At 42.0% G+C, this 14,382-nt stretch overlaps 1 protein-coding gene across 15 annotated transcripts in view; it reads right to left on the bottom strand.

The window, feature by feature from the left end:
• LOC310756452 (contactin-4) overlaps window positions 1-14,382 on the bottom strand; it is a 536,818-nt gene that overhangs the window by 13,299 nt on the left and 509,137 nt on the right. For all 15 annotated transcript variants that reach the window (XM_083600569.1, XM_083600561.1, XM_083600560.1 and 12 more), the window contains 4 exons: window positions 6,698-6,856; window positions 6,160-6,309; window positions 2,608-2,678; window positions 3-237 (listed from right to left, as the gene is read on the bottom strand). In XM_083600569.1, the coding sequence (XP_083456695.1) occupies window positions 3-237; window positions 2,608-2,678; window positions 6,160-6,309; window positions 6,698-6,856 (615 nt within the window). The remainder of the gene's footprint in view (window positions 1-2; window positions 238-2,607; window positions 2,679-6,159; window positions 6,310-6,697; window positions 6,857-14,382) is intronic.

The following is a 14,382-nucleotide window of genomic DNA, read 5'->3' as shown; positions in this document are numbered from 1 at the left end:
ACCTTCATCAGCTGAATAAACAATTGTGACGGGGCTGAAAGAACCTTCTCCTTTGTTGTTGTACACCCCCACTTTGACTTCATATGGAGAAAATGGCGGTAAGCTCTCATTCCGGAACACGTATCTGGAGGCATCGGGAGAAACCACTACCGTCTGCATCCAACTTATTGTACCAACTGGACGGAAAGCAACCACGTAACCAAACCCACCTCCATTTTGTAACTCTTCAGGCACTGTCTACAACAAGAAAAGAAATAATGGGAACAGCCCGATGTGTAGGATGAATTTACAAAGAGGCACAATAAAAATGGTCTCCAAGAAATTTAACGGATCCATATAGTGCAGTTTGGAAATACACACTCTGGCAGAGGAAATTAAACACTCAACTTGAAAAGCATTTTATGTTTCTGTGCTAATTTGTTCCAGCTATCTGATGTGGTTTTTATGGTCTATTTGCGCCTATGAAAACATGACTTATTAAAAATAGCATAAGAAGAAGAACCAACTGCAGCCTAGATATTATGGACAGCTAATAATCAAAGCTGAAGCATGTAAATGCCATCTGCAAGGCAGCTCTTAGAATCTGAATTTATCTAAATGGACTTAAATCCAAATAAGGACAGAATTACACATCCATCTGGAGATTTACTTTCTGTTTTTGCTACCACCGTCTTCACTAATAAACAAGAAGCCACTTTATAAGCTGTGTTTGCCACTTCCTTTAGATCTGAGTCATAAACATGTTATGAGTGAGATGCTCTAATATTTCTGTAGTGGGAAAGGAAATGGGTTTTAACAACTCTGGGGAAATCAGTGTAGGAATGTGGTGTACAAGCATATAATAAAAGCTTCTTTGCAGAGGTTACAGAGAGTTTCTGACTTCTTAAAAACCCTAGTGTCGCAGTTAAGAAAAGCAAGTGTCTGAAATTTTCCAGTCCTACCCCTTTGTATTCTATAGGAACCACAGTTTTAAATCTACACTGGCACTTTCAGTTGCATGGGATATTGCCAAAACTGGGTGTACAATAGAATGTTCACAACTTAACTGTACCACAAGCAAAGACTCATAAAAATGGACCAATTGCCTCACTCGGCTGTCCGCTATTAACTAATCATGTAAATAGTCAATTCAATCTATAGTATTGTATACACCCAAAGGCCTTCACAATGAACAACAGAGGGCAGAAGTAAGACATTCCTCAACATCACACAACATAAGTCTACAACATAAAATTATAAAATCGCAATGCATTAATATAACTGGAGTGAAGCTTCTTAGCTGGCAGAACCCATTTGAGTTTGAAAACTACAATTGAAGCATTTCATAACCCCCAGTTTCTCTTTTGTTAGAGGCAGTAAATGCAATGATTTTAAAGTGGTTCAGATTACTACACAAAGACTCTCCATGACTTTTACCAATGTCCCTCTCTGTTCCCTTGTGTGCTGTTCCTACCTTACCAGATGTAGCAAGTAGCTAGTTTTGAAGCAAAAGGGCACAACCTACTTTAAGTATGCTGTGAACTTCTTTGTGGCAGGGAGTTCATGTTGAAGTGGGATGCAGACTAGCAGGCAAATGCTGTCTGATGTCAGAACCAGTCACATCACCACCAGGTCACTGGTGCACATATTGCAATTATCTAGTCTTGCATATTTTAAGCTTTAGCAAGGAAGCTAAAGAAATGAAAAACCGCATTCTAGGAAATGTCTGTATTCAGAACGCCACTTAAGCACATTCTCAAGTTCGGCTGAAACCAATTGGATTAGCATGTGCTCAAGTGTTATATTTGAATTGAAGAGCAACATGGTTTTCTCCATTCTTATGGGTTCTCATGGAGGGGGAGATGTTTGTGCACCTACAGTCAGATCTTAAATATCTCCGATTTATACTTCCTGAAAATTATGGGTTATAGTTTAGACACTGTACATTTTTAAACATTGTTTTTGTTGAAGGCATGGACCAAAACTAATTAATTCCAGGAAGGGTGAACTTCAGCACATTAAGGAATGACACAAGTATTAGAAAACAAATACATTGCTTTCTAGTACATCTCGGAAGCAACAACGTGCTTGTCAAGCAATCCATGCATTTTTCCTTCTGTAAGGATGTGGAAAATGCAAGTCAGAAATTTGAGTACTTTTCCTGACTGTAACCCACAGGGTCTGTTTGAAATTGCTCAGCAGGTAAGGCAAACATGTATATTACGCATGCTTTTTCTTCCCCCCAAAATTATAATTTGGTGAGAATTCTTTGTTGGAGAACCCTAACCCGTTCCCTTCTTCTAAAACGTCTTCTTATGTTTTACACTGGGAAGAGAGAACAATTCCAAAACCAGTTTGGGTATGTAGCAAGGGTATGCTGTCTCTGCCCTGGGCTTCTCCTTACTTGCCATGTTTCAGCCCTGCAGCCCATTCAGAGGTCTTCTTTCCCTCTCCCATTTGGAGTGGAGGCAGACAGGAGTGACATATTATTTATAACAATACTATGTCCCTTCGCAAAATGCTGCCTGATTCAACACCCTCAAGTCAGTCTCTGGTAGGTTTGGCACAAAAAGGGAAACAGTTCATTTCCCTCCCCTTTCTTGTCCCGTGAATTCACAGCTCACTTACCTCCCAGGTTATGACCAACTCAGACTTGGTACCACCACCTCCACTGACATTAGCTGGAGTGACTTCAGGAACTATAGAAAAGGGGAGAAAAGTGACTATTACAAGGTAAGGATAGCTTGTTTGATGTTTATACAGGGAAGATATATTGGTGACTACACTTTTAGCAAAGATTTAAAATAAAAATTCTGGGTTTTCAGGAGAAATTGAAAATACAGTGGTACCTTGGTTCTCAAACGTCTTGGTACTCAAACAACTTGGAACCCAAACACTACAAACCCACAAGTTAGTGTTCCGGTTTGCAAACTTTTTTTTGGAAACTGAACGTGCTCTGTTTTAAGCGTTACGATTCCGTTCTGAGTGTTATGCCGAGGTCTGCCTGTTTTTGTGATTATTTTGCCTTTTTGTGGCTCTTTTTTTGTTTGTTTTTGTGACTGTGTGGAACCCAGTTCAGCTACTGATTGATTGATTATGCGACTGCAGTACATTGTTTATTGCTTTCATTTTATGGATCAGTGGTCTCATTAGATAGCAAAATTCATGTTAAATTGCTGTTTTAGGGGTTGTTTTTAAAAGTCTGGAATGGATTAATCCATTTTGCATTACTTTCTATGGAAAAGCGTGCCTTGGTTTTGGAACAGATTTCCAGAAAGGATTAAGTTTGAGAACCAAGGTACCACTGTATTTTTTTTAGATAACCTGCTGTTGCCAGATGTTTTTTCCCCATTTTTTCCATTTCAAAAAATAATCTTTCACCTTTAATAAGATGTGTTTGCCATCTTTATGTAACATTTCATGTATGTGTTGTGTCACTCTTAACTATTCTGTCACTGAGATTTCAAAGCAAATTTCTTTTGGAAGTACGATTTTATAAAATGGAGAGGGGAGGGAATTCTAAATATCTCAATGTCTACGTTGCAATGTAAAAGAGAAGCATTCATCAGAATATTGATTAAAACGCTTTGCAGCAGGTTTTTATGATGCACTTTGAGAGCACGTAATACATAATTTTGAAAATGAGATGGCCAAACAGCATATTTATGAGCCAATTACCTGTTGCAAATAGTTTTAAAAATTATTTCCCCTATAACACATTTCATTTATTTATAATCATGAAACTGATTGCTACTAACTTAGGTCTACAGCTTTTGGTAAATATGCAAGCAGACAATAAGGCTGAGTCAACAGTAGCTAATTTAATGAACTGGATATTTTATATGTCTTTGGCTTCCCTTGCAGATATTAGAGAATTTAAGGTCGTACAGGCAACAACTAGTACCCCTTTCTTTACGTTCAATTCTAAAACAACACTGTAGACATTATTATCCATTTTTCATGTCAACATTTGAGTGTTTTTTCTACAATCAAATGGTATATAAATTCTATTAATTTTTTTAAAAAATAATATTTGTACCATGGAAGATTACACAGTGTTGAAATTGTTTGATAGGACCTTTGTCCCTCCAGCCCTACGAAGCATATCTTTTGTGGGGACGGGGTGGGGGACACAGGGGGAAGAGAGGGAGAGGAAGGTCTTTTGCACAGACAAAAGGTGTTACACCCGCAATAGCTGTTTTCAACCTAAAGTAATACTGCAAGTGTAACATAGGACATTCCATAGGGACTCTGTTTTGCATTATATTCCATTTGTTACTAGAGGCACCCCAGATTGCTGCACCACATAATAAGGAATATACAATGTCAGCAATAAAAGCTTTTATCATCTGTTCTAATGATGGCTTTTAATATAACTTGAGAGTCTTTAAAGGTCCCAGTGAATAGGCAGATTAAATTTTAACTCCATCCAAATGGGTGTATGTAGGGTGTTTTCACAAAAAGGAAGCCCTAGCATTTACGTGAGCAACACTCTTTTATTACATGACCACACAGGATCTCATTTATGTCACTGATGCCTTTTGGCAAACACTACCTTTTTTTTTTTTAGTCTCACAATAATTGATGTTTATAATAAGTTTAGAGATTAATCGCTGTCAGAGCTACCCTAGGTCCCAGCTCACAAAGGACCAACGCTGCTTCGTTGTTAAGTATAAAAGTCTTTATTGAAGTTCAGTTTCACTTCCAGAGCCGCAGCGCGCAGCTCCACGTCTCAAGTGTCAGACCGCTGATGCTCCGTCTGAGTCTCCTCCCCCTTGACACCAATTTAAGACCCTCGCCTTGCTCCACCTTCTCCGCTGCTCCTTCCTCCTCTGGGTCCGCCTGCCCGCCGGGGTTCCGCCCTTTCTAGCCTCTTCTCCCGCTGATTCCCCTGAGCCTTCTCCCTCCCTCCGGCGGGCTTTAGGAGCTGGTTCCCCATCCGGGTCTCCTGCTGTTCCGCGCGCCTGCACATCTGAACTTGGCGCGCGCGCCCAGCCAGCAGCTTTTCTCCTGACCGTTTCACTGCTGCTGTCACTGCTTCCCCCTTCGGGGGGGCTAGCTGCAACTGACCTCCCCTCCGTTGGAGGCGTGGTCAGCCCTGACTCCCTCTCTGGAGGAGACACTGCCCCTGACACATGTGACTCTTCCCCCCCACTACGCTCTGGTGGGGAAACTGGTCCCGATCCTCCACTGCTGCTTTGGGGTTCCCCTCTGGCTCCTTGTTTCTGGTGCGTCCCCCCTGGGACCCCCCTTGCCCTGACCATCGGCGCCCCCTTCTGGGAATCTTCTGATTCGCTGGAGAAGCTCATGGAATCTCTCGGGCCACTGTCATACTCCCCTACGCTGCCCTCGGATTCTTCCCCTTCGCTCTCCCAATCCTCTCTCCCCAGTGCTCCTGCTCCTGATTCCCTGACAATCGCCTTATACCAACTTGGAATAATGAACGCTATCTTATTCAGGATGCTGGAAAGTATATCTATGAGGGGGAAACTACAGATCCCATGATTCCCCCCTCCAAGGGTGCTTTAAAGCTATGGTGCACATATAAAGCCTTAGTCAGCAAGGCAGTAATAGGGAAGTCCTAGTCCAAAACCTCAGGAGTGCCTTCAGTTTGGGAAGGCTGGGATATATGGGCTATGGCACTCTATAAGGTGTCAAAAAGGAAACACTGTCCGTACCTCCATGCTTCCTGTTATGAGCATATACAGCCTTAGGAAACTGTTAAAAATAACGTTTGCTCAATTAAATGCATTGCTCTCTTATGCAGACTATTTTGACCAAATAAAAGTAGCTATTCAATGGAAGTCAAAGACTGACTGAAATAATAATAATAATATAATAATAATTTATTATTTGTACCCCGCCCATCTGGCTGGGTTTCCCCAGCCACTCTGGGCGGCTTCCATAGAAACCAAAAATACACTAAAATATCACAGATTAAAAACTTCCCTGAACAGGGCTGCCTTAAGATGTCTTCTGAATGTCAGGTAGTTATTTATCGCTTTGACATCTGATGGGAGGGCGTTCCACAGGGCAGGCGCCACTACCGAGAAGGCCCTCTGCCTGGTTCCCTGTAGCTTTGCTTCTCGCAATGAGGGAACCGCCAGAAGGCCCTCGGCGCTGGACCTCAGCATCCGGGCAGAACGATGGGGGTGGAGACGCATTTCAGCTTCTACTTACGAGCCTCTTCAGTTCTCCGTTTCTCTGATGGTTTGCTTGGCTCTCCAATCCCAATAAGGCTGGCGGCAACTACCCGGAATTCATACTCAACCCACGGGTTTAAGCTCACTACTGTTGCCGTAAATGTGTTTCCATCTATGACGTCGGGCACTAGGGGAGAAAAGCGTAGGTCAAGAATGTAAGAATGCCCAATGGTTACCGAATAATGAAATATTTGGGTTAAAAACAAAATAAAGGGGGGTGGAGACAGAATGTAGACTCTAGAGATAAGCCATTAGTTGGCTGCTCTTTTTTTCTGTTTGCTAAATTTGGTAATCTCTGCTAATTTTGCTAATCTGCTAAATTTGGGGTGAAAAAATATTGAGAAAGACATATAGATGTAAATGAGTTAATGATATGTTCCATTCAGTCACAAGAAGAGAACTGGATCAGACCAGCGCTGCTTCTTCCCCGTAACCAGAAATCCCATGGGCTCATGGAGAACGGTTAAAGCAAGCTTCAGTGGTCATATTCTGCATGTTCTAAGATGTCTAGTTACCTGTGTTGACTGCTTGCCATCCCACAGAAAATGGGGTCCTTGCTTGAACAACATATGTTGTAATGGGACTGCGATTATCTGCTCCTGGCCTCCAGGATACCTGAGCTGTAGTGTCTGTGATTTCATCAATTGTCACAGCTTCGGGCGGACCTGGTGGACCTGTTATGAAACACACATAACACAAGTTTCAAATATCCTCAGTGAGACATACCCTGCATGTAAAATATCTCACGTCAAGTATTAAGAAGTAACAAGACTTTACCTTTCAGCTCAAGCTTTAAGTTAGTAGTTTTCAGTATGCAGAGAAGTATTTTAAAACAGATCAAACAATGACAACCCTGGGATACTTTGGACAATATATATTTAATTTGGACCACTTATAGTTCCCTTCAGCAAGAATGAATTTCCATGATGTGCACTCTTTTTTTCTGAGCTTATTTTCGCACAGATAATCAAACATTAACCACAGTGGCTAAAGCTACATATTTTATAGTGGATTAAATACATGCATAGTTTCTTTTGCACATGGAATCTGCTCTTGGACACTCACTTTTATCTCCTGTAGATAGTGAGATGCTGACTACTTAAACATTTTTAATAAAAAAGCCTTTAGGGAAAGTAGCAGATAGGGACCCCAAAATTGCATTTCGCCGTAGTTAAAAATATGAGGCTTGTGAGGCAAGGCCTAGAAACTTTGCGAAATAGCAGCTTCAGGATTATGTTAAATAAATGAATGTCAGTGCAATCCTATGCACATTCACTCTGAAATAATCCTCAATATGTTCATCACGTGCAATTAAACATTTCAAAGATTGAAATATTATGATTTAGTCACCTATTTTTAATACCTAACCTTCTAGCACTTGAATTTCCATTCAAACAGTTCAATAAAAAAAGTCACAGCCTGCTTTGCAACCCCAGAGTAAATTAAGTCATTTTAAAACCATAATTTGAAATGTAACCACTCCAGTATAACTTTACCCCTCAGCACTCTATGAAATCAGTTCTGAATAAGGTTGTACTGTGTGCCTCCAGCAAGAATACTTAGTAGTCCTTGCTTTCACAGCTGGTCAGTCTTCCTAGATCTGCCAAGTTCAAAGGCAGAATAGTGGGTTATTATAGCGTTACCTAGCATGTTGTACTTTACAAATTACATCTCCCTAATGGTCAGTAGATGGAGCAATTGATTATAGGGAAATATGAGACACCTCAAGCAAACCATACTTTCATTTCAGAGCTTTCTCAATTGAATTCTTACTGAAATCAATTTTGATAAGTTTATCTTGTTCTGCAGTGGATAGTCTAACTTATTTATTTATTTACTTACTTACTTACTTACTTACTTACTTAACTGACAGCTAGAACAATATTTCTGGATGAGATTGCCAAAAATAGGATTTTTATCGAACAAGCAAGACTATATAACATCTAAAATGGTTGTTTGTGCAGCAAGAGCCAGAAACAATCATAAAGTGTTTTGTTTTGTTTTTGAAACGATATAGCTTGCAATAACAGAGACTCTGATCTAAAGCTCTACATTCTGTGATAGCCCTGTCCATAATGGAATTTTCTGTTTTGTATTTTAAGCTCTGCTGCCAGCCTATGTTTAATAGTAGCTGCAAAGGCAATGGTTTAAAATAAAAAAATGAACTGAGACTGAAGTCCTAAACACACTTACACAGCCACACTTATTTGTGAGTACACATGTGGAGAATTGTGCTGTGAGGATGCAGTCTTCACACACCTAGGAGCAAGCCCAAATAAACACGTATAGGATTGCACTGTTTTGACTTTGCTATTTTTAAACCCTATTATTAAAGGTTAGAAATGGGGTGTAAAACACCTGCCTGAAGACAGAACCAAGAACCTTGGAGGCCACATTAAAATTATGTCACTTGTGGCTTTCTAACTGATCCTGCTTTAAAACTTTCGAAGCAAGGCAGTGGCTCATGTGTATGGGGCAGTGAAGATTCTCAAATTGTTAAAATGGAATGTCTGCAGTAGAGTTCACCAGCCGAGTGCCCACATAGGCTTACACTGGTGTCCCTGGACATGCCCCGCCCCAAACTCTGAGCTTTCATTTTTTCTATTCCACATAGAAAAGAAAGTTAGAAAGCAAAATGTACATGCACCCTTGCAAGTAATTTCTATGAAATGAGCCACCTTGGCTGCTTCCACCTGTCATTGTTTCTGGACAGAGCTGTGATTGGTAAGTGAGTTGTTTACACACCAGACACACTGTGGGGTCCTAAAGAGGTGCAGTTTTCATCTCCCCTTTAGTGCACTTTTCCTGCTCTTGTCTTATTTTCTAGTCTTTAGAGTCTCTGCAGCTTGTTCTTCCTTTTCCCCTAGTAATCAGGATACATCTATCTTGTGGTTGGGCACATCTGAGATCAGGTAGTCTTCTGCAAATATTACTACACATATGTGTAGTAATATATGTGGATGATGTTAAATAATAGCAACTCCCTCTAAAAAGAAATATGAAAACTTTGCAAGGAGGCTTAGTTCAATATGACATATCATGGATGCTTTTGTCGAGATTCCAGAAGAAGAAGAGGAGGAGGTGTTTGGATTTGATATCCCAACCTTTCACTCCCCTTAAGGAGTCCCAAAGCGGCTCACAATCTCCTTTCCCTTCCTCCCCCACAACAAACACTCTGTGAGGTGAGTGGGGCTGAGAGACTTCAGAGAAGTTTTACTAGCCCAAGGTCTCCCAGCAGCTGCATGTGGAGGAGCGGAGATGCGAACCCTGTTCACCAGATTACGAGTCCACCGCTCTTAACCACTACACTACGCTGGCATTGCAGAGGGTTGAATGAGAAGACACTTGGGATCCCTTCTGTCTCTACAGTTCTATGCTTCTTATGTCCTTCCTTTCAAAGAGTTTTGAACTCTGCTACAAAGGGCTCTGTAAAGTTCCTTTGGTGGTTGCATTTCATAGGTGGTAAACATGTTTGCAGTATAGTGGTACCTTGGGTTACATACGCTTCAGGTTACATACGCTTCAGGTTACAGACTCCGCTAACCCAGAAATAGTGCTTCAGGTTAAGAACTTTGCTTCAGGATGAGAACAGAAATCGTGCTCCAGCGGCGCGGCAGCAGCAGGAGGCCCCATTAGCTAAAGTGGTGCTTCAGGTTAAGAACAGTTTCAGGTTAAGAACGGACCTCCGGAACGAATTAAGTACTTAACCCGAGGTACCACTGTATATCTCACCATTTGGGTTCAGTACAGTTGTACCTTGGTTTTCAAACACCTTGTGACTTGAACGTTTTGGCTCCCCAATGCTGCAAACCTGAAAGTGAGTGTTCAGGTTTGCAAACTTTTTTTGGAAGCCAAACGTCTAACGCGGCTTCAGATTAAGTGCAGGAAGTTCCTGCAGCCAATCAGAAGCCGTGCCTTGGTTTCTGAACAATTTTGGAAGTTGAATGGACTTCCGGAACGGATTCCGTTTGAGAACCAAGGTACGATTGTACTAGTTTTAAGAGATAAAAGTCGTAACTCTCCTTCCCAAGGAGCCATACAGAGTGAGTCTGATACTTCCAAATTCTCCTATATTTGGGAATGCAACTTTGATCATAACAGTTTTGCCGTGTTCTGTCCTGAAAGTGGTTTCTGGCCTCCCAAGAGGAGTATCCACAGATGTGCTCTCCCACACGGCTTCATGGTGAGAGAAGCCTCACCTGCTTGACCAAGCAAAACCTCTTCCCCCAGGTTTGGAGATACCTGCTAAAATATTTTGCTTTGACCTACATAAAATGTTTACTAGTTATTTTTTTTAAAAAAAATATGGGATACAATCCTATCACCAGAATCCAAAAGACAGGTTGTTAGAGAGATGAAGCAGAAGGTCATAGACGCTTGTGCTACCTTAAAATCTAGCTGATTTATTCGGAGGTGAGTTTCTATTGGCAACAACCCAAGAAATTCAGAAACCTTATGCTAAACCAAAGTGGAGAGTGATTAAAAGTATCACAGATCTCTTAGTTTTTGTCAACTGCCATGTATTTCAGTCAAATTCAATGATGTAGTGACAGTAATAATTTTAAGTGTAGCAGAAACAGAATCATAGCTATAACTAGTTTTCCCCCCTGTTCAAGTCAAGTTCTAAGATAGAGTATTTGACTAGACAGGCCATGTGCCTTTCCATCACTAGCTGTTATCAGCAGGTGATGTAAAAGCTTGATTTACTGCTCTTTTCTCCTCTCCAGCAGATGGTGCAATGTGCAAAGAAAATTCCTTTTGGAAGAAGGAGGGGTGTGGGGGAGAAGGAAATTCAAAATGCAGGAATAAAGTCATTAGCAGAATTTGCAGGCTCCTTGCAATATATTCTCCTCTTAACAGACTCCTAGCAAAATTTAAGATTATTCCCTACAAAATGATGCATATACTTTCGGTTAAGAACTTCAAGTATTACGGATTTTAAATATTTAGCAGCCTAATGTATTGGTATTTAAACTGCTCATTGGGCCTCGTCCTCATTAAATGGAGTGTGCATTTAGTGCAGCAACAATATATCTTGTTCCCATGAGGGAACAGCTGATAAACCACTGCTGTCTTCTTAAATGGACAATGATCACGTTTCCTGTTCTCTCTCCTGGCAAGAGGAAGATGGCTTCTTCACTGAATTTCAAGAGGTTTATGTACGGACCACAGCGTTCATATTCAGAAGCACAACACACTTGATCAAAAACATGAGATAATTAAGGATTAAGCAACTTAAATCTATATAAGGTGAGAATAAACTGAGCGAACTTTCCTTGCTTAAATGGCTCAATATGGCTATCATAATGTATTATAAAACTAGTCCTTTCTCCGATATGGGTGGGATCCTCAGACAACCTGCTATTCCAACAAAACCTAAAGTGAATGTGCTTCAGTCAGGGGTGTCCCAAATCACTCCCTGGTCCCAAACTGTTTTCAGGACTCTCTTGTGCTATATGAACTTACCTGTGCAGAGGCTCTGATTCCTTGCCATCTAGAGTATGCTGTATTTGGGGGTGGGGGTGGAGAGACACCGCTTTCTTGGTAGTGGTGCCTGAGCTGTGGAACACCAAACAATCCTGCTTAGCTATTTCACTCTGTTTGCCCTGCAGCAGGGAGTGTGTGGCTTTTCGGATAGTAACGTGGTCTGTGCTGAATGAAATCCCCTCTGGATTTTCCCTCCTCTTCTGTTAGCATTCTGTCTCTTGCTTTATACTGTAGGTCGGGGTGGGGAAGCTCTTGCTTGTAAGCCTAAGTCATGGGTAGGTAAACTAAGGTCCGCAGGCTGGATCAGGCCCAATTGCCTTCTGGATCTGGCCCGCGGACAGTCCAGGAACTGCCAAGTGGATCACCAGCACGAGCGTTCTTTCCCTCTCTCTCACACGGCGGCGGCTCCTCCCTCCCTCCTCCTGGCTTCTCCCCGCCCTGCCTAGAGGAGGAAGGGGGCTGGGCTTTGTTGGTGCCAGCAGCAGCAGTGCTCAAGCGGCCACCATTTTAAGCAGCCCCTCTTCAGAGCCCTTTCACTCGCTGCTCATCGTCCCTCCGCTGCCAGCCCCTGCCACTTGCAAGACACAGGTACACAGCCACTGGGGCTTGTGCTCTTGCATCATTCCCCCCCAAAAATATAGTCTAGTCCCCCACAAGCTCTGAGGGACAGTGGGCCGCCCCCTGCTGAAAAAGTCTGCTGACCCCTGGCTAGTGGTCCTGTGAGCTTATATCAGCCAAGGTGCACCCGCCTGCCCTACACCTGACGTCTGGTGTGGAGTAGGAAAAGACATGGCTCTACCAAAATGGGGGTTCATTGATCCTTTGAAAGAGCTACCATGGCCCTTCCAGCCCTTCCAGTTGACTGACTGACAGCACTGTGCTGTTGTCCTCATCGTTTGATTTAAATTTGTATGGGCAAAGGAAAATGGCTTACACTGAACATTACTGTGACATAAAGTGGCAGACAGGTGAATGGCCCTGCCCAGCTATCAAGGCTGGCCTTGTGGGATGAGGTGGGTGAGGATCTGGGCCACCAACAGGATCCAGCTGTAGCTGCTGCACTTATGCTCCTGTTTGATTGTTTTTATCATGATATCCTTATCTGCCTTGAAGGTTTCCACTATAAAAGGCTGCAGAAAAATGCTTGAATAAATACTGTCACAGTGCAGGCTATCTGGGGGAGGGGGAAAAAAACCCATTTCCAATAGATGGATGTCATGAAACGTTGGTCCTAACTACGGAACAAATATATTATACCACTACAGTTGCCATAGCTCCCTCAAAAGAATCCTGGGATTTTTAATTTAACGAGTAAAAAGGATTCCGTATTAAGTATATTTAGTCTTTTCCACAGCACTACATTTCCCAGGGTTCGGTGAGATGACATAATTATCATTAAACTATCTTAAGTCTATCCTGTGTGTTATGCCCAAAGCCACAAATCTGTAAGCCTTCCTTGTTTTCTGAAAGGCAGCATGGGAATAAATTCTAACTAAAATCAGTAAATCTCATATCAAATGTTCACCCCATAATAACAACAGCCAACATAAAATGAGCAATAGCAAGAAATGTATTGGGGCACTCTGTATCTTAAAATCTGATTTCATTTTAGGGAGCAGCTGTCTCACTGTCCCAAGTCAAAATTGCTGTAACATTTCCAAAAATTTTGAGAACTGAATTTATTTTCTGGCCCCATGCCAACACTGGACAATGATAAAATTGCTGCCAGTTTAGCTTTCAACTTCCAGACTCCAAATCTATCTCTGTTCTAATCACCTGTAACTGGATCAGTAACTGAGCTTGGCTACTTGAATGATCCAGGTGCAACACCCCTTTGACAGCTGCTGAGCTGAAGTGACCAATGCATGACGTGAAGGGGACTGGTTTTTCATTTTCTGTGTAAGCCACCACCATTTGCAATGTACAGTGGTACCTCAGGTTACATACACTTCAGGTTACAGACTCCACTAACCCAGAAATATTACCTCGGGTTAAGAACTTTGCTTCAGGATGAGAACAGAAATCGTGCTCCGGCAGCGCGGCAGCAGCAGGAGGCCCCATTAGCTAAAGTGGTGCTTCAGGTTAAGAACAGTTTCAGGTTAAGAATGGACCTCCAGAACGAATTAAGTACTTAACCTGAGGTACCATTGTATAGCAGCTGTTTGCCAAGCATATTTAGCTGAAGTGGCCATTGCGCAGCACAAAAAACCCCATTGGTTTCTTTTCTTTTGTGCAAGCCATCACTTGCACATTATTGCACATGTGCATTGCTGAGCAATGGTTAAAACTAGGGAGAAGTGAAAGAACATATGTAATTTTCAACCCCATCCTGCCCAACTAAGTGACCCACTGAAGTGTCACAGGAAGGCAGTATGTGCCTATGCAAATTTGTAAAAGGGCAAAACTTGCAAGCAAATTGCCACTGCCTGACCCTAGCTGAAATGCCATTCCCTCATGAAATGCCATGAGGTGAAACTGTGTTCACACCAAGGGGTACAGGGAATCAGTACATGCACAAGGCCTCAGGGTTTTCAGCAAAGTACATTGTCACATAAAAAACTGCCTCCGTGCACATCTACATTCAGCAAATTAACACCGCCATCAACATTTCAAACAGAACTAAATAAATAATTAGCGCATGTTGTTACCATTTAAGGTTCGATAGAAGACCCCCCCTCCATATTTTGTACCAAATAATCAGTAGTACTTCATA

The sequence above is a fragment of the Podarcis filfolensis genome, assembly GCF_964270895.1.
Source record: "Podarcis filfolensis genome assembly, chromosome: 2".
Lineage (NCBI taxonomy): Eukaryota > Metazoa > Chordata > Lepidosauria > Squamata > Lacertidae > Podarcis > Podarcis filfolensis.
The sequence above is the reverse complement of the archived record's forward strand: the minus strand, read 5'-3'. Positions and strand labels throughout refer to the sequence as shown.